The sequence below is a fragment of the Eumetopias jubatus genome, unplaced genomic scaffold, assembly GCF_037043125.1.
Source record: "Eumetopias jubatus isolate StellerSeaLion01/CBP00866 unplaced genomic scaffold, mEumJub1_p1.0 scaffold_7, whole genome shotgun sequence".
Lineage (NCBI taxonomy): Eukaryota > Metazoa > Chordata > Mammalia > Carnivora > Otariidae > Eumetopias > Eumetopias jubatus.
Genome location: NW_028274813.1, coordinates 90,656,500 through 90,677,006, shown reverse-complemented (window position 1 = coordinate 90,677,006; position 20,507 = coordinate 90,656,500). Strand labels below are relative to the sequence as shown.

At 41.1% G+C, this 20,507-nt stretch overlaps 1 protein-coding gene across 2 annotated transcripts in view; it reads right to left on the bottom strand.

The window, feature by feature from the left end:
• The window catches only part of GALK2 (galactokinase 2), a 126,442-nt gene that overhangs the window by 45,398 nt on the left and 60,537 nt on the right, over nucleotides 1-20,507 (bottom strand). For both annotated transcript variants that reach the window (XM_028100163.2, XM_028100165.2), the window contains exons 6-7: nucleotides 8,020-8,118; nucleotides 6,403-6,555 (exon numbers count right to left, since the gene is read on the bottom strand). In XM_028100163.2, coding sequence (XP_027955964.2) covers nucleotides 6,403-6,555; nucleotides 8,020-8,118 — 252 coding nt within the window. The remainder of the gene's footprint in view (nucleotides 1-6,402; nucleotides 6,556-8,019; nucleotides 8,119-20,507) is intronic.

Genomic DNA, 20,507 nt, shown 5'->3' with positions numbered 1-20,507 from the left:
GATCCTGTCTCAGGTTGGTGTCTCTCAGAAGCAGGCTCTGAGGCAAGGATTTAGGGGGAAGGATGATTCCAAGATGCCGGCAGAGAAGTGGAAAGTAAGACAGCAACAGGAGCCAATGCAAGGTGCAGTGACATGGAGAGGTGAGGTTGGGCCTGCTGGGCCCTCTGGAACCTGTGTGTAAAAACCTTGGATGTGTCCTGCCTGCGGGCAAGCAAGCCGGAATATTTACCACTAACTCTCATCCATCATCTGTTGAGGGCTACTTCCAAGGATATCAGCTCCCAAGCATTTCCAGGTTGTCTCAGGTGCAAACTCAGAGCTGCCAGAAAAAGCCCTCAGTCTGGGAGCTCCCAGTAAGGGGATGTGCTAGGAGAGTGCTAAGATACAGACCTTAACTCAGGAGGCTGACTCTCAAAATCCACCTCTCTTTGACTTCCACACTGCAGTTAGCAGTATTAAAAAAGCAACGGGAAAAGTACCAAGTCTACTCTTCATCTGGTCAGCAAAGGCTAAAATTTCTAATCCCTTCTCCGAGTTACCTCTAAAAACAACAATTCATTCAACAAGCTGTTTTCCACACAACAAAAGCGGCTATGTTGTTTTTGTTTCTGGTTAATATAAGTCACACATGCTTATGCTTATTTTTTTAAAATTTCAAAAAGCACAAACCAGCTCAGAGCACAAAAAAATACAAAGTAAAATAAATCATCTGTAATTACTCCAATGGACAAGATAACCACCAACCACTATTTTGATAAGTATACTATTCTATATTTATGCAAACTTTCTGCATACCTACACACATATAGTTTGATATAGATGTGATCATACAAAGTTGTTTTTATCATGAAGACTTTTTATTTTTTGCTTACCCCCATACCCCCTCCCAACTACATAGAGCTGCTCTCCAGTATTCCATAATGGCTGCTGACTTCCATGTGCATGTTCTACTCCATAACCATCATGAAAACAGTACGACGTTGCCCTTCCCCGACGTTAGTAATCCCCACTGTCTGGGCTCAGTGTGCAGGCTACAGGATAAATCTGAAGAAACCTGCACAACTGTGCAGAACGGATCGACTATAGTTCTCACTGCACCCTCAGCACATCCTGGCATCCCCAAACATGGTGCTCTGGATCTCATCCACGCCTAACTCCCACAGGGCACAATGGAAAGAGCAGGGGTGAAGGCATGCCTGGACTCCTGCACTTACTTAAAACAGGTCACCACCTACCCTGGCCTGAAACTCCCAGTATGTAAAATGGCGTACTTAAACTTAATGGCTACTTTACAAGCTACTGTTTGAAGATTCAATAAGATAACAATAAAAATATCTAGCACCTTGCCTGGCCTAGAAGACGCACTTCTGTGAAGGTCCAGTTTCTTCCCTCTCCACATTCTCCTGCCTCTCTAGCTAGTTCTCACCCACCTGACACCTTTTTCCGTGCTTTCAAACATATACAGATGTCTGCTGTCTTAAAATCCTTAATCCTAAAGCTGCTATTCTTCATTTCTCCCCCTCTTTCACTAACTACCAGTGGCCCATAGTCTAGGCCTTTTTGTAGCCACTCTCACTATTGAATGGGGCCTCCCAAAGGTTTTTTCTTGCCTCCCAAACCACTTCCAAAGCCACTGGAGTTTTCTCAGTCCTTTTAGCCCCTAACAAGTCGGTGGCTTCTGGCACTCTTTAGGGCCTACCTTCTTCCAATTCCCTGTTTCATTGCTTCTGTAGCCTTGATTTTTCCTGGTTTCTCTCTCACCTCTCTGGTCCTTACACCATTTCCTTCCATGACTCATTTTTCCCCTTTCATTACCTACTTCCTAACTGAAGTCACCTTCCAGGGCTAACCCCTGGCCTTCTGGTCTTTTCTTGCCACATTTTTTTCCCTCAACAAACTGAACTTAGCTTTTGGTTTTGACTACTGTCTCTAAACACATACGTCTGAGGGCCGTCCCCCAAGCCCAGAGCTACATGTGAAGGTCAAGGGGAGAGCCTTTGATGTATTCCTAACCAGGTAGGAGAAAACTCCATGGGAAAACATCACTGCCTCTCACTATCCAGTCACCTTCCATCCAGCCTTCTCTAAACCTAGCAGTGGCAGCACTATGCTTTCCACCCCATCATGTCAGCTTGAAACTGCAGCTTACCAACTCAACGGTTTTCCTTCATTGACGCATGCCTGCGTGCAGTGAGTGTTTGCTGAGTGCCCACCACTCTCCACGCCCAGGGCACAAAACAGTGAGTAAGCACACACGGCTCCTGACCACAGGGAGCTCACAGCCTACCAGAGGAGACAGGTGTTCAATGAGAATTACACAGTGAACAACTTAATCTAGTTGTGATCAACTGCTCTCATGGAAAAATACAGGAGGTGGTAAGAGCATATAAAAGGACATTTAACATAACAGGAGCGGGGAGGGTAGCCAGGGAAAGCTTCATGGCGAAAGGAAGAGAGACACCCAATCATGGAGAGCTTTATACCCGACGCTTTACTAGACTCAGTCACAGCTTCTCTCGTATCCCTCCCTTTTTATCACATCCTCAGTTCTCTTCCACCAAGGCAAAAGTTCCTGCTGCCAGGTTAATACGTCTAATACCTTGCTAACAACATCAAGCAGCTGCCCACTGCTTCTGGAACCAAGCCTGGTTGATCCTTAGTGCAGCACTGACGGCCCTGCCACAACCTGGTTCTACCAAACACATGGACCCTATCCCCCAATATGCGCTTCCTCTACCCTGCAGGTTGGACCCACCATTCTGGGAATACTCTGCACTACAGTCTCGGCACAATGTGCTCTACTGAATCAAAAGCGCTGAGTGAAACTGGCCACATTCTTGGGTTTTTGGTTTTCCTCCACTTAAATTCAAGGAAACTGCCAAAGACCTGACATTATGCCCACTTCTCACATTCTATCACTAGCAGAGAATAAGTTCCATATTGACCATTAAGTGGCAGGAGCCAAAAAAACTGGGTGAATGATGGCCCCTGAGTAGACAGGCTCCGTAAAGAATCACATTATAAAATTTCCTTGAAGTGCCAAAGGACCACATGAAACTCTCCTTCATTGCTTCACTTGTTGCCACAAGGAGCTCAGGGTATGCAAAAGCAATGGAATAATTTCTCATCCCTTTTTGACTTCCCATAATACTCATTATCAGCATCACATATTTTATCCCCCAACAGAATTAAGGGATACTCTCTTTCACAGACATAAAACATTTCTGGAAAAGTTTAAGCCACTGAATGTGTGTAAAGTATGAAAAATTTTTGCTCATTAAAGATTTCTGGCCACTTTGTCAATTTAAGAACATAAATATGTGCTTCACTTAAAAGTATCACTTACGTAAGTAATAATTATAAATCTCTACTGAGTTTGCTTTGAAATGTTCTTAATTTTAGTTCAAATGGCTTTATAAGACTGACTTTCAATGAATCTGCATCAATTAGTTTTGGAAGCTACTAGAAAGAGAGGAGGAGGGAGAAAGAGAAAGAGGGAGAGAAAGGAGATTTGAGGATATAGACGAAACTATTAACATAAAAGCAAAACAAAGAAAAACCATCTTCGTTGGTTTAGTGTACTTCCCTGTGTTAAGTAGATACAAAAGGTACTCATTTTCATAGGAGGAATAGGAAAATTAGTGTCATTCAATACAGTTTTGCTGTGTAGAGCTCCATCTGATCAGTGTCATTTTCAAAACTATCCTAATTAGTCATTTCTGCCCCGATACTTCATTTTTACTGTCTGAAAACAGACAGTTTGTCCAGATTAAGACAGTGTTCCTTACCTTTTTACATGGGATGTTTATTTCCCAATTTAATGAGACCAATTCCAAACAAATATTATATTCATTCATATATAGAGAAAAGAGTGGAACCACTTTGGAAGGAAAATATGCTTAGCAGAATTCCAGCCTATGCTCTTAGGCAAAAGTATATTCTTTCTTTTTTTTTTTTAATCTTTCTTTCTCTTTCCTTCTTTCTCCATACCCAGCATGGAGCCCATGTGGGGCTTGAACTCACGACCCTGAGATCAAGAGCTGAGCTGAGACCAAGAGCCAGATGCTTAACTGACTGAGCCACCCAGGTGCCCCACCTAGGCAAAAGTGTGTTCTTAACATCAAGATCATATTAGCAGTTCTAACTTTATTTTAGTTTTATCTTTACTTATTATAAACTAGTGGTTTGCAGCAACATGAATTAAAAAACATTTTCCATCTTGATAAAGTCTTTCACTTTACTTTCTTCCATATTTTAAAAGACAAATTCAGAGTATGCATCAACTGAGAGGAGTGTGCAGCATAAAGCAAAATTCAGATGCCAATTTCGCTGACCAGAGTACCTCTAAGACTCATATGGAGCTATCAACTCCTGTTCTTGAGGAAGTTCTATAGTGGATTAAGGTTTCCAGATACTGCTCCCAAAAGAGATGCCTTTTTTTTCCAGTTAACTCTCAGACCATTTCCCTACCCTAACATTTCACTAGAGATTCACCACCACAACTGCATTCCTCTCTCTACTTGCATTTCAGGAAGACAGTAGTCACAAGGTGAACCCATTTCACATCTCATACTTGTTTGAGCTCACCCGTAGATCTTGTAGAGGATATCTCATTTCATGATAAGACTTTGAAAACAATGTTGTGTATGCTTGAAGTCTCCTCAGGAAGGCAACACTTACTCATCAATCTCAAAGTAAAGTCAGCACGAATAAGGCCCTCAAACAAGTAAGACACTAATTTCTTCCATCTCCTGAAAGAGGAAGCTTGTCCTAAAGGAACAAACAGTTCACTGAAGCCTTGATATTGAAAAAAGTTTACTGCACTATTTCTCATATATGCACTGATCATATACTGTGAAGAGCTTAATATTAAAACATTTCTTTTACATAATTTTTAGAAATTATTTGAATGAGTAAATTCTATTTTAAACATTTAAATCATGATTTTTAAAAAATGTTAATGTCAGAATTTTCCAGGGGGAAAAAAAAACTTTTTTATTTTTCTGGCTCATCCTATCTCTACTCTCCCTAACTTGACAACTTCGGGGGGGTGGGAGCAGGATGAAGTGGCAAGTCAGTCACAAGGGATAACCCTTATGTGTACAATATTCAGATAAAGTTGAATCAAAAGGAGGAAACAGGCATTAAACAATTGTGATAAGTTCTGTAACTGAGAAGTGCAAGAGCTACGAAATATGAAGGGAGACTTACCTTAGTCTGGGAGTAAGGAGGTCAAGGAAGGCTTCCTAGGGAACATTTAGGCTGAGACTTCAAAGAAGGCTAGGGGAAGAGCATTCTGGGCATGTGCAAAGTCCCTGGGGTGGGAATGGGCATTATGGCTGGAGTGTAATGGGAGTAGGCGACGCTAAGACAGGAAGAGGATGAGGTGAACAGGCATCAGATCTTGCAAGGCTAAGCAGTGACAGGACTTTTTACTTTATTCCAATGAAATCAAAAAGTTTTAAAAGGTGTTAAGCAGGGGAATTATCTGATCAGATTTAAATTTCTAAACATCATTCTAACGAGGAGAAAGCACAGTGCAGCTCCTAAGCCAGAACCCCCCGGCTCCCAGCCTTAGCTCTCTCTCTTTCGGGTCATACCATGTACCCTTCTGGATCCTCCACAACATTTCATTTCTGTGTCACTTTTTGGAGCACCTGCTTATATACCACCTGATCACATACTAACCATTTCCTATTTCACATCCTCTAATTTTAACTCTCCACTCTGCTCTCTCTATTCTTATGTCTTATATCCTTTTGTGTATCTTCATGGTCCTAGGCATATAACAGGTATTCAGTGAATACTTCCTAAGTAGATTTAAGGTTTGACTGGCAAGGGTCTTCTAAACTGTGCAACAGAGAATTGCCAAGACTCCCTCCTGGTTTCTGTTTCCTTTGCACACATGTAACAGTCTTTTGGGCACAGGAGTGTTACATAAAGCCTGTATTTTTCAAGTGACCAGTGATGGCCCACTACAAAAATGGTGCTTCTCAGAGGACCAGCTGTGGAGGCTACCATCACATTTGTCAAAGAAACAAGATCAGTTATGGTCACTTCCCATCAATCACCTCCAGCTATCCTTCTGCACCCTTACCTAGCCCATGGCCTATGCTTCCTAGTTATAAACTACCCTCTTCTCCCCGGTGCCATCCTAGAAGACTCAGCTGCGAAGTCCCTACAGCTTCCAAACACCTCGAGGTTGCAGGGCACACCTATTGGTCTATTTATCTCCAGAGTTCGGAATCCAATTACTCTCCACCCAAAGACCTTCATTTAGAATACTGCTGCAGTCAGAATGATGCCCTAAACTTCAGGGAAAGAGACAAAGGGGCAAAGAAAAAAGAGACAGAGGACAGGAGAAAGCCCACCCCAGGTTTCACCAGTTTGCCCGGTTCTTACCTTTGCGGCGAGCCGACACTCCATCACCCTGATATTGAAGTGAGAAGTTGCTGCCTTATTCATTTCCACACAACTGTTGGCAATCACAAATACTGCTCCACTTGGGAGTTTCACATCAGTTGCCCTCAGAGGACTAAATTCTATCAACTTGGCCTATTGGAAGAAAAATGACAGGTGAGATATAATGTATTAGAACTCAGAACATGTTTAATCATTTATCTATTTATTTACCTTAGCAAAAATTCTTCATAAAAATGCACTCTTTCAATTCAAATATTATTTATTGACTTCCAGGCACTGTGCTAGGTACTGGAGATACAACAGTGAACAAGACAGACACTGACCCTGCCCTCATAGAGTGTACTATCCAGCAGGAAAGACAATCAAGTGGACAAATACATTTCTAGGTTGTGTGACAACAGTAGCAAAGCACACGGTGCTTTATAGGCACAGAGTTGAAGCACCTAATCACCTAGTATAGACTCCTTTGAGAAAAGGGAAATCTACACTGAGTCTTAAAGGATGAGCAAGAGTAGGGCAGACAGAGGATTTCTTGACCCAAATAGGAAATCAAAAAGAGGGAAGAGCATACGCAAGTTCAGAGGCAAAAAAAAAAAAAAAAAAAAAAACAAAACATGAGGTGTTAATAAAGCTTTGGGTATTGAAATTTGCCCGGAGCTCAGAGTTTGAGGGTTGAGGGTTGGTGAGAGGGTAGAATGAAGAGGTAAAGCAGGAGCCAGATTGTGAAGTAAGCGCTTTGTAAGCGCAAAGAATGTGGACTTTGTTCAGATTCTATAGCTAACTGACATTAACATCGGCACTCTTGCCACCATGTCTGCTTGTCAGGTCTCATCCAAAACACCCAGATTATTTTCCTAACATTAAACCACCTTTCCTCATGGTTCATGTCTTTGGCTTAGAGGAATCAACAATAAATATTCTTAATAAAAAGAAATCCAGGTATTCTTAGAAAATAGCCAAGCTTGTAGGAATCTGATGAAAAACTAAGAAAAGATTTTAAAGAAATGTCCACTTCTATTTTGGAAATGGGTAGTTTATGGACAACAACCGAAACCTCTACTCTGCCTAAGGGAGTTGATAGCCAAGGGGAAGTGGTATCCAGCTAAAGAATTCATCCCTGGCTTACTGTCAACATTCTTTTCCCACCACTGAAGCCCCAAAAATGTTGACAGAGAAAAATGATACTGAAAAGTAAATTATAAAAAGAGGGGTTGTGAATATATGTGGTAAGAGAAGTTAACATTTGGGTTTAAAACCAACAAGAGATTATGAAAATGCCATGAGATGAAGTGATTTGGGACAAGAGCGGGAAAGGCGGTCCCAATAACTAGGGAGTTGAGAAATCTCATCTTAACAATGAAGAGAAATAGAAGGGGGAAAAGACTAGGCACAAGAGAAAAACAGATCTGAGGTATGATTCTGGGAGCCTAAGGAAGAGGTGACCAACATGAAACAGAACAGGTGAACTGGTAGCAGCCTTGAATTACAAAGCAGATGATAAATACCATTTATAATAGAACCTAATAGAATTGACTGCCCAGAACCTCTCCATATGAAGTTGCAGTTGATATTTCCAAATAGCTCAATGTTACATACAGTTCCTTCTTCTGCAAGAAATGATATGGACTGGTCCATCCCTCCTCCTTCAGTGCCAATATAACGCTCGCTCTTGGCACAGATTTCCGCAAGTTCCACCTGAAAAAGTAAAATTTATTTGCACTGTGAGTACAGTCATAATTTATTTCTCATTCATTTCTTACTCCAGGCATGACAGATAGGTTTGAATTCCAGTGCCAACTCTGATCAGCTGACAAAAGTTGCCTGAAGCACTGTGTAACAAGGACTCTAAGACTACCATTGAGCTCAATAGGAAAACATAGCATGATGAATTAACGTTTGCAGTGGGATGGAATGAGATACTTGCTGCGCATGCCATGTATTTGCTCTCCATAAAAGACTTTATAGGGCAAGCAGTTTCTTCCATCTTTCTCTTTGCTCCATCCCTCTCTAGACTAGTATCACCAAAAATCTCATATGGGTACTCACTCATTTCTCCCTTCCTTTGTCTTCCTTTGTTTCCCCACAGTGGACTTTTCTAGTATCCACACAGCCAAAGTGGGGTCATGCAACTTTATCCTCCAGTCAAAAAGTTAATGCTGTCTGTGTGATTTCCATTAAATGTAAGAATCATCATGAAATTCTTGTCATTTCACATCCCTTCCACCAAGAAAGATCATGAACTAGCATCATCTCCCCAGACACATCTTCCTCCAACCATGATGAAGAGGCCCAACACACAAATGCAGTTCTAACCCAAATTGAGTATGTCAAAATATGTGTTTAAGAATCTTCAATGGCTTCCTACTGATTAATGAAATAAGTTTAAGCTCCTCAATCTGGCATTTCAAAGCCTTCTAAAATGTGCAAACAATTTGCATAGGAAATCATATTATCTACCACTCTTTTCCAATTAGATTTGTCTCCTTGACCATCTCACAGCATTTGTGCAACCTGGTATTACTCCCTATCTTCTCTCATATAAATCCCATAGCCAGTCAATACCCAGCTTACCAATTACCTACTATGGACAAGTCACTGGGCTGACCACTCAAATCTTCTTCCATCATAAAGTATTCCTCTAATATTGTTCCTACTATGGCATCCCCTTTCTCTGAACTTCTACAATCATCCATTTACTCACTCTACTATTCATCCATCCATCCATTCATTTTTTTCTTTCTTCTAAGATTTGATTCAGGCCCTTACTATTTCTTACCTGTTTTTACTGGAAGATCCTCCTAGAATGATCATTCTGAATCTGATAATTGTCTCTGGCCTGCTTGGTTGCCAACACCTTGATGCTCATATTGCTCAACATGTCTTTAGTCCATAAAGACACAATGTCTTTAATGACATCCCTCGCTCACTTCTCCAGCCTGCTCTCCTACCACTAACCCTGGAAACCCTAAGTTCAGACCATCAGGAATACTGAACAAATACTTTTCTTTATCACCCTTAAGCTCTTTCATCTCTCAGTGCCTTTCAAAGTGTGATTTTTGGTCCTCCTCACTCAATACTCCTCTCTCCGGCATCCCCCACTAGTCATCAGGTTCAACTCAAGCATTGCCTCTCCCTGGAACCCACACCACCAACCTAAATGCACACACACCACATAACGCCTCCTCTACATCCTTGTATATTAATTATTCTATTCTCATTTATCAAGCCATGCTTTAAGTGTGGATTTACTTGTGTTTTTACCCACCAGTCTACGAGGGCCCACTTAACTAATGTGACTGAATCACATAGTGTTTATTACCATTCTTTAATTGTGTCAGGTTTCAATCACATCTGTTTTCCCTGGAAAATTGTCAGTCTTATAAGACACAGACAAATTCTGGTGTTTCTATTGTGTCCCCAACCTCACACAATGCTGAGCAACATAGTAAATAATAAATACCTGCTGCTTTCTCTTTCTGAGAATAGCTGCCCCAATACCATCTGAGAGATTCTGTGTCATATTCCTTGTTGGTCATGTGGCTTCACTAACATTAACTTCGCCTTGTGACACGAGGTAAACTTGGGACTATGATGTAATGGGTGTCGCGCATGGCCTTGCTAAACACACAGCCAAGTGACCTGCCCATAATAGGCACATTAAAAATGCATCAAAAACTAATGATGTACTGTATGGTGACTCATATAACACAATAAAAAAATGAATTAAAAAAAATAAAGTAGAAGGGCGCCAGGGTGGCTCAGTCGTTAAGCATCTGCCTTCGGCTCAGGTCATGCTCCCAGGGTCCTAGGATGGAGTTCCGCATCAGGCTCTCTGCTCGGCGGGAGGCCTGCTTCTCCCTCTCCCACTCCCCCTGCTTGTGTTTCCTCTCTCGCTGTGTCTCTCCCTGTCAAATACATAAAATCTTTTAAAAAAAAATAAAGTAGCAAATAAAAGGTCAAAACACCTAGATCTTAAAATGTAAAGAAACAATATACCCAGGTGAAGAAGTTCACATAGCATTCGGTTAAGAATGATGAGACCTGAGTCTCTGTCACCCTCAGCCAGTGTGAAAAGTCACCTCCCCAACAACTTTAATAACAGCCACATTTACATGCTAAGTACCTGGCATGATCTCTTCTGTGAGCAGTATCCTCTCTGGTTATCCTCCTTACACAGAGGAGGAAAATGGGACTTGGAGACATATAACAGAAAACGGAAAAGCCACTTGAACTTCATCTGCCTGACTCCATAGCCTGTGCTCTTTCCACACTGGACTTCATTACTCCTCTCCTGGCCCCACCCCACTGGGGATAATATAACCTATTTTCTCAATACCTCAAAGGGATGTGAAATGATAAATGAGATCACCAAAAGTTAAGTATCCTCCCTTTTATGAGAAAAGAAACTAAAGCACTGAGAAATATATGCTTATTGATTATTTAAAAAAATGTCTTCCATGTGGCAACAATAGGATACTTTTACTTTAAACAGGATGTTAATTTTTCCAGACTATCTATCTGGACAAATTTCAGAGAGACCCCAGAAGCCCCCAGCAGCTCTGTGTCAAGGAGGGTCCACCTGCAGGGATAGGGACATGCCTATACTTTGCTGAATTCTGACAGATGGATCCCATGACTGCACAGACAATAGCCAAGAGTTCTAAATATGAGGACACAAAAGAATATGAAGATATGGAAGCCAGAAAATAAAAGAAAGGATAATTCATCTTACAGTCCCCCCAAAGCGCATAAGAAAATCAGTAGTAAACAGGGAGGAAAAAACCAGTACCAGACACCTCCAAACCTTGGTTAAAGCCTCAAAGCTCCTGCCAACTAGCTGTTGTAGATTTCTTAATTTTTCCATTTCCATGTCTTCATATACTGTTAATAATAATAATGCTAGTTTTAGCAGTTAAGATTTATTGAGCACTTACTATATGCCAGGCACTGTTCTAATTACTTTGTATGAATTAATTATTTACTTCTTATAATGACTCTATAAGATAGGTAGTATATACTCATTTTACAGATGAGGAAACTGAGCGGGCTTATTAGCTGAGACTAAACTAGTAATTACAAAAGGTGAAATTCAACAAACTGTCTAACTCCAAAGCCTATACTCTTAATCACCATGCTATTATAACCTCCCATAATACAGAGAAAAATACCCACCTCCCTAGCTATGGGATTATTGTGATAATCCAATGAATTACATAAAAATACCGCATAAATTCTAAAGAACTATACAATTGTTAATTTTATTATTTGTACATAATGAATAAGGAATCATTTGATTTACACAGTAGCTAAGTTCCAAGCCAAAAGTAAAGACAGACAGGTATAATTATTCTGGAAAACAGAACCGTTTTTAAAAGTGTTTCAGAAAAGACAGAATATAAAAGATTCCGGATGCCCCCAGGAGAACTAATTTAACAACAGGCAGTAATAGAGCCTGAGACAAACAGGAGAGTGTGTGCTCCATTTGAAGGAGTTTAGTCTTACTAGGGATGGGTGGGGGGTGGTCCCCGCCTGCCAAACAAAACATGCTTGTAGTAGAAACTTCAACTGCAGGCCTGCAAGTGGCTTTTCCAGTGACCCTAGCCCTTCACCCCCATACCAAAAGCAAAAAGTCAAATCCAAAATGGTTATGACATGTGAAGAAACTAGAAACCAAAGTTTTTTTTAAATCTCAAATCCTGATTAAGCAAAAAAAAATTGCATTCTTCTGTAGGTCCATAGCCTTAGCCAGGGACGTCATGACCCAAACTCAGAAACCCACTTATAGAGGGACCTTAACAGCAGGGGGTGTAAATGGGAGCAGAGAATGCCTGTCATTCTGGATAATGTGAGGGATACACGTGAGCCAGCCATGCCTATTCTGTCTTTGGGGACCGGACCCTGGAAATAGAACTATAAAAAAGTCCTCCAAGAGTTATAATCCTTGCAAAGAAATAAATCAATACTCCATTCAGATTTGAAGTTATGTAAAATAGCAATAGACTTCAGGAGAGTAAGAAGATATGTCAAAAACACATTAACATGGTGTATGCAAAGAAACCTATCAGAACTTCAAACAAAGATCAAATAGAATTTGAGGACCCAATTCATTTTAACAAAGGATAAAGTTATCTTTTTCCTGGATGTTTAAAGGATTCTGAGGCTCCCCCATTTCTCCTATCTCCCCACACCACACACACACACACACACACACACACACACACACACACACACACACACGCCCTGAGAACCCTCAGGCAAGAATAGCAAAGCTCTAAGTGAAAACGGACTCATTCCCCTCCCCACCAATATATTTTCTTCTGCCCTTACACCTGAATACTTCAAGAACCCCAGGTGCCTCCAAAGTAGTCACTTGTAGCATTTAGCTCTATCTCTTCCTATAAAATACTAATGTCTGAGAATCATTAGGGATGACAATTTGATTGCATGAGGAAATTTTCCAAAATTTACACCTAATAACTCATTTCTATTTTCAACTCCTGCTCTCTGGACAGTTAAGAGAAATCTGGCATTATTCATAGACCTTCTTTTAAAGCTACCAAAGATAGGCTAATTTAGCCCTTTGTGTGTTCTTCTCTTGAAGCAGCCTGGGAAAGAATCAAAAGTCACATGGGTTCCCAAATTAAACAGCTTACCCATCTGCTTGCCAGTGGGGCACTGGTAAGAGGAGAAATAACAGGGTTAGATTTAATAGTCACTGAGAAAGGGGACGCCTGGGTGGCTCAATCAGTTAAGCGTCTGTGACTCTTGATTTTGGTTCAGGTCATGATCTCAGGGTCCCTGCTCAGCAGGAAGTCTGCTTGTCTCCCCCTTCCTTTGCCCCTCCCCTGCCCCGTTCTCTCTCTCTCTCTCTCTCTCTCTCCCTCTTTCTAGAATAAATAAATCTTTTTTTAAAAAGTCACTGAGAAGGGCTAAAGATTCATGAATGTATTGCCTAGCTAAATCTGGATATTTATAAAAACAACAATAAAACAAAAAGACTCAAGATATTAACATAGTAAGTTCTATCTTTGTTTAACAGTTTTATTAATGAGATGGTTAAAAATAGAATAATTACATGATCAGGAAGTGTTAATCTCTTTGAGTCAGTTAGCCATGACTATGAGATGCCTTTCAATTCAGAACACAAGTCCTTAACCAAGACAGCAGCATCCAGCTATTACTGGCCGCCCCAAGTGCAAGTCAAGAGAAAGGAAGGAAATGAACAGTCCCATTCATTCACTCGACAATCCTTTACACAGTGTCCCACATATAAGTGGGAAGGACAGTGTCTTCCCTCAAGGAGTTCTCAATATTGATATTGTCTTCAGGTGAACAAGTCCTTCAAAAGAAAGTGTAAAACTAGTGTGCTAGTCAGCTTCTGATTACCCCTCTCGGTCTTCGGTCCACCCGCCTTCATTCTGCTATGTGCCGCAGGAGGCTGCCCAGCATGAACTGTATCAAGAGGTTGCTATGCATTCTGCTTCCCGTTGGGTTCTTCCAACAGAGAGCTCTGGCAGGAAATGAGAAATTGAAAGTGTGGGGGAAGAATAGTGAGGTCAGGTCCCTCCCAGCCAAGGTCACTTTTAGGCCCAAGGGCGCTAACAACTCAGCTACAAATAGTCCTGGGTTTCCGTACACCTACCTTTGTAAATTGCCCTTTATTATTGAGTGTGCTGTTTTCTATTATGACCCTGATTGATATATCTAGATAAGGTGAAAATATTAATGGCTCCTCTGACTTTTCTTTACATCAAATATTTTCCCTATTTTTCTCCCCCCACAATACTTGTCCATCTTAACTTTCAAAATACCTGGGTTCTTACCTGGGACTATTTTCAAATTATTCCCCAAACTGGCAAACCTATTAGGTAGAGCCCCACCAGATAGGAGAAACTCTTCATGAAACAGGATGAAGGAAAGCCTAAAAGGGACTCATTAGACTTGCTTTGTTTTGTAACATGGCTGATGAGCAACCAAGCCCTAGCTTGTAGACATTTTGGAGTGTTCTAAAAAAAAAAAAAAAAAAGGTTGCTTCAATTTAAAAAAACAAAACAAAAAGAAGGAGGCTATTATTTCTTCTCCATAGCTCTAATTCAAAGGGATGTAACCCAAAGAGATTAGTCACCTTTGCATTTTTTACTTCAAGAAAAGTTGCCTGAGGACAATAAGGGCCTATTCCCAACATGCACACAGCAGATACATCTGACCCTGATGATGGTTCAGACTAAAAAAAGTTCCAGTAAGTAATGCAGGGAAGAAAAAAGAAGAAGTTAAAATATTTAAAAGATCCAATGTGGGATGCCTAGGTGGCTCAGTTGTTAAGGCGTCTGCCTTCGGCTCAGGTCATGATCCCAGGGTCCTGGGATGGAGCCCCGCATCGGGCTCTCTGCTCAGCGGGGAGCCCGCTTCTCCCTCTCCCCACTGCTTGAGCTCTCTCGCTATCTCTCTCTCTCTCTCTCAAATAAATAAATAAAATCTTAAAAAAGATCCAATGCTACAGAGAAACAACAGTGAGGAGGGTTCTCAAAAGTAAATCTGAAAAACCTGATCAAATCCAGAACCAATCAAAGAATATGCCACAGCACTCACAAGTGTGTATGACAAAAAGAAAAAAAAAAGAACAAAAGTAGACTCCTCCATCTGTGTACACTGGAGAGAACATAATCTAATGAACCTGGAGAAGGCTAGTAGTTGGAACACATAGCTCTAAAAATATCTAAGGTGCTTAGTGAGGACAGAAGCACAGTCTTCAAGTCAACTCCCTCCAAACTCTAAAGAAACAAAGAAAACTTCCCCAACCTAACTGACCTGCAATCTGCATCATGGAGGGACCCAGATTCAGAAAGGAGGCCGTCAACAGACAGGAGCACAGTATTTTATGGAAAACGGTTTGGGATTCCAGGCTCATGGGGATTCTGACAAAATGCCCAAGATAGGTTTCTCCTAGACCTCCACCATTGCTGCCTATGCTGGAGGGAGAGCACTCTAAGGGGTGTGATAACATACAGCCCTTGCTATTTCTCCAAATGATGATCCTAGAAGTGCACGTGTGTGGTAAGACCATTAAAAGACTAACATGAATCTAAAAGGTGATGATGAGAGGCAAAGGGAGGAAATACAGAGCTGTGCTGCTGTGAGGGTCTCAGACACAGCATTAGTTTCACCTGGGGACTGATGAGAAGGGCGGACTCAGGCCCCACCCCAGACCTGCTGAATCAGAATCTGTAACTTAACAAGATCCCCCCACCCCACATTAAATTTGAAAGCACTCCTCTCAATTATTTCCTGCATTGAGGCTTTCTTAATAAATTTAGCAGAGAGGGAAGAATCAGAAGAAAGGGAAGGAAGCTAACAAAGCAAATGTCTTCTAAGGCCAAACACTATGTGGGGTATTTTACATGTGCCATATGATTTAGTCTCCAAAACATCCCTGAAATGTCAGAATTATAATTGCTATTTTATAGAGAAAGAAATTGAGACTCAAAGAAGTCAACAAGCTAACCTAAGATTCAGAGCCAGATAGATAGGTCTGGTTCAAAGTCCACGAGGATACCTTGTTCCCCTGCCTAGGCAACAGATGCTGTGCCTGGATACTGGGCCCTGGTAAGCAGATGGAGCAAAATTTATGCATACCCAAACTGAACATCCCTTCTGTTAGAATGAAGTTGGCCATGAGCCCTAGGATGCAGACACTTCTGAGTGATCATAATTTCACTCCATTTTATCCCCGGGGTGGGGGGGGATTCCATCTCTCTGGATGGTCTGGGCTTGGGGCGGGGGGGTGGGGAGAAGGGGACTTCCCATTATCCATCTCCAAATAGAATCCCAAGCACCTCCTTCCCAAACAGCCTCAACCCAAAGTGATCTCAATATAAGGCTGACATCTTGGTATGATTTCTGCAGCCTAATAATAATAGCAGCCAACACATTGAGACAGACACTGTTCCAAGCACTTTTCATGTACTATCAAATTTCAAATTCATGAAGGAGATTTTTATTACTAAATTCATTTTATAATGAAGAAACTGAAGCACAGAGAGGCTAAGCAAATTGCCCAAGATTATTCAGCTACTAAGTGACAGAGTCAGGATTTGAACTCTTGAGTCTTAGCTCTATGCTTTTGACAACAATACTATTCTTTATCCCCAAGGGGAGCAGAATTTCAGAGGTGGACCAGAACCCAAAATTCAGGAGCCCCAAAAAGCCTCCGTGAGTGCTTTCATCACTCACTAGCACAATTAATTCAACCCCTTTCATTGTTTAAGTTCTAAAAAAATAAAGCAGCAAACACATACCAAGTAACTATTACAGGGGGGTGGGAGGGGGGCACTGCCAAAAAAAAAAAAAAAAAGTTGTGGCAAGACAGCAGAAAGCAGAAGCCCAGCCAGATTGATGGAATCAGACAAGAATACGATCCAAGTCATTGCTACTAAATACCAAAAGGGCCTCCAATGCCTGTGGTAAAGGCTGGTCACTCACTTGGCTGACAGACCATTTATTTTGGCTCTGACCTTTGAATGATGTTAAATAATGATGATAATAACGGATGGGCAGTAGGCCTGCAATCTCTGTGGTTTGGCAAGTGTTTCCTGGAACTGCACGTCCCTTCCCCACGGTCAAAGGGACACTCCCATTCCCCAGGAGAGGGCTCTTCATACAGAGTTTTGAGCAGCACAGGCCTGTCCCACCTTCAAGGTCCTAACTGCAGTAACTCTGACTGTAAACCAACCTGCACTCTCTGGGAGAAGGTAAAGAAGAAGCCGGGGCATTAAGTATGATTTACACCTCCTACTCCCCAACATAATCATAACTGTTAAAATTAAAACGTGTTAGTTTTCCTAGTATGACTCCAACTATACAGAAATGGACCCAAACCAAAGACAGAAAAATAAGTGCCATGGATCATCAAAATCAACCAAATCCCTAACTCGGTATACACATCTGCCTTGGAGAAAGGGTTCTATGTGTACAATATTCAATTCACAAAGACTGTGACATGAAGTGGGAAGAATCTTTAGGGTCAGGAAATGGAGAGCGTTAAAAGCGTTGTTACAAGTGAAGTAAACTGATTTTACTGAATTGTGCTCAGATGTTATGCCAAGAGCATCTACTAAAGGTCAGTATAAGAAATAGTCATGTGAACATCACTGTTGCATTTTTCAGACTGGTGGAGAGATCACTCTCATTATGTTTTGTGTGCTATAAAGAATCCATGTAAGAAACACATTTTAGAATTTAACACCCCCAGGGAAACCATAGCCTCTTCTGAAGAACTGAAATGATTTCTCTCTTCTGGTCACAAGACCTACATCACTTACTATGTTTCCTTGTTAATTTGGCTTCTGGGAATCTCAGCAAACTATTAAACAAAACCCAATTACATTAAGTAACTAACAGTTTTTACAATTACATTAATTAGCAGTCATTAAAAGGTATGTTTTCATTTCTTTCCTTTGCCCTAGTTTTCTGTATCTAATTTATTAACCTTATTGAATATATATTCTTGGTCATATAATTCTTAAGATTTTCTTCAAAATAAATAGGCACTTGGAACAAATAAAAAAAAATTGAGACATAACATGCATCAGGTGGAATAGTCATGTTAAGAGAAACAACAGTTTGAAAACAACAGTTTTCATGAAAAAATGAAACAGTTTTCATGAAAAAATACTGGATATGCGACCTAAAGAAAGAGTAAGAGAAAGCAAAGGAACTTCCTTCAAACTGTGAAAGACTCTGATAGCAAAAGGAGAAACAGACTCATAAATACAGAGAACAAACCGTGGTTGGCAGAGGGGAGGGGATGGTGGGAAGGGAAAAGGGAGTGAAGGAGAGTGGGAGACACAAGCTTCCAGTTATGAGATGATTAAGTCATGGGAATAAAAGGCACAGCACAGGGAATATAGTCAATGGTATCGTAATAGTGTTGTATGGTGACAGATGGTAACTACACTTGTCATGAGCACAGCATAACACATAGAGTTGTTGATCACTATGCTGTACACACGAAACTACTGTGACATTGTGTGTCAACTATACATCAATTTCAAAAAGAGAAAAAGAAAAAAGAAGATACTTATCTTCTGCCAGTCCATTAAAAAAGAAGGAAAAAAGAAAAAGAAGGAGAAAATTGGGGATTCAGATAGAAAGGATTAAGCTGTGATTAAATATAAGAAAAATCTTTCCAATGACTAAAGTGGTCCAAAATGAAAATGACTAATTCGTGAATCAATTAGATCACTGGGGATATTCAATCGAGGCTAGAAAATTGCCTCCTGTGAATGTTGAAAAGCAGATTTTTGCTCCAGTTGGCAGGTGACTAGAATAACTACACACATAGGAGAGGGTCCCTGAGAGTTGGGGTTCAGACACAGGAACCCTTAACTTCAACTGTTGGGGAAACTACATATTTCCTTACCTTCCCCAAGACTATAAATATTATAACTATTTAGTTTGACAAAAGATGAAGATGAAAATAGAAGGCCTAGAGACTCTGCTGTGAGTCAAGGAACTTCTGCTTGCTTCACAAAGTACTTCCAAGGGAAGAGAAGATTCCCTGCCCTTTGTAGGGTGGGAGAGGGAAGTAAAGACAAAACTTCATAAAACCGTAGGGTATTTCCATTTTGCCCTATATCCCAAAATGTGGATTCTTAGGCACACACCTAGTCTGTCATCCATTATCTCTATGAGGCCCTTTCAGGCACATGCTGGCTTGGGGCCAGCAGGACAGCTTACCTTTACCCACCATGTGATCTACCAGGCCCCCTCTCTGCACTGCACATCATACCCTATGTAAGGGCAGCTAGGAACAGATTGATGTGATCTTTTATACAGCATTTTTGAACATATATCCAGAGCTCTTTACCATGTACTGCAGGAAAACCAAAAGAAGTACCAAAATCCATCCAATATCTGCTTGCATGAATGGACAGTCTTATTACAAATCACTAGCCCAAGGACAGACTAATCTGAAAGGCAGAAAAACTGACTGAAAAAACTTGTCTTTTGGAAAATAAATGTCTGATTGCAATCTCTTTCTCTAGATTTTCACTCCTTGTTGGGTACCCATATGTAGTCATTCCTGACACTCCCCTAAATTATAAATGTTATAGTGTGTTCAACAAAAGACCAAGGTGAAAACAGAAACAGTATTGGAAATGATACTGCATAAACACTCTCCTGAATGTAAGTACAGAAATGCCAGATAATGGTTTAGCAAACTCTTGGCAGCAGGTTTCAGAGAAAGGGCAAATAATTTCTAATGGAAGAACTAACCTAGACCAGGAGATGTTTCCAATTGGTAAGGTAATTTGTTACAAAATACATCCACTTTACATCCTGCCAACACATGGAACAAGAGATACTAATGTTGTCTAAGGGGGGGAGGGTAGGAAAGAAGGGGAGAAAAATACAAAGATGGGTTTCCAAGAGATACCAGTAAGGATGGGCCCTGGCTGCTTTGCAAAGTGGGTAACAGTCTCTCTGCCACTGGACCCAACAGCAACCTGCAACATCAGCCACAGTCCTGACCACCTGTGCCTTGGAAGGCAGCTCTGCTCACTTTCCCTCTTCAGCTCATGAGTCTTCCCTTCCACTTCCTTGGGAGGATATGTACATTACTTATTTCTATAGCTAGTTTTTTGTTTGTTTACTAATGTGTCTTTCTTTTTCTTTTTAAACGACTTTGTCAAGTTCAGTGGTCTTTTGTGATTTTTTTTTAAGATTTTATTTATTTATTTGACAGAGAGAGACACAGCGAGAGAGAGAACACAAGCAGGGGGAGTGGGAGAGGGAGAAGCAGGCACCCCCCCAGAGCAGAAAGCCCAATGCGGGGCTCGATCCCAGGACCCTGGGATCAGGACATGAGCCCAAGGCAGACGCCTAACGACTGAGCCACCCAGGCGCCCCACTAATGTGTCTTTCTTTAACTAACATATAATTTATTATTTGTTTCAGGGGTACAGGTCTGTGATTCATCAGTCTTACACAATTCACAGCGCTCACCATAGTACATACCCTCCCCAATGTCCGTCACCCAGCCACCCCATCCCTTCCACCTGCCTCCACTCCAGCAACCCTCAGTT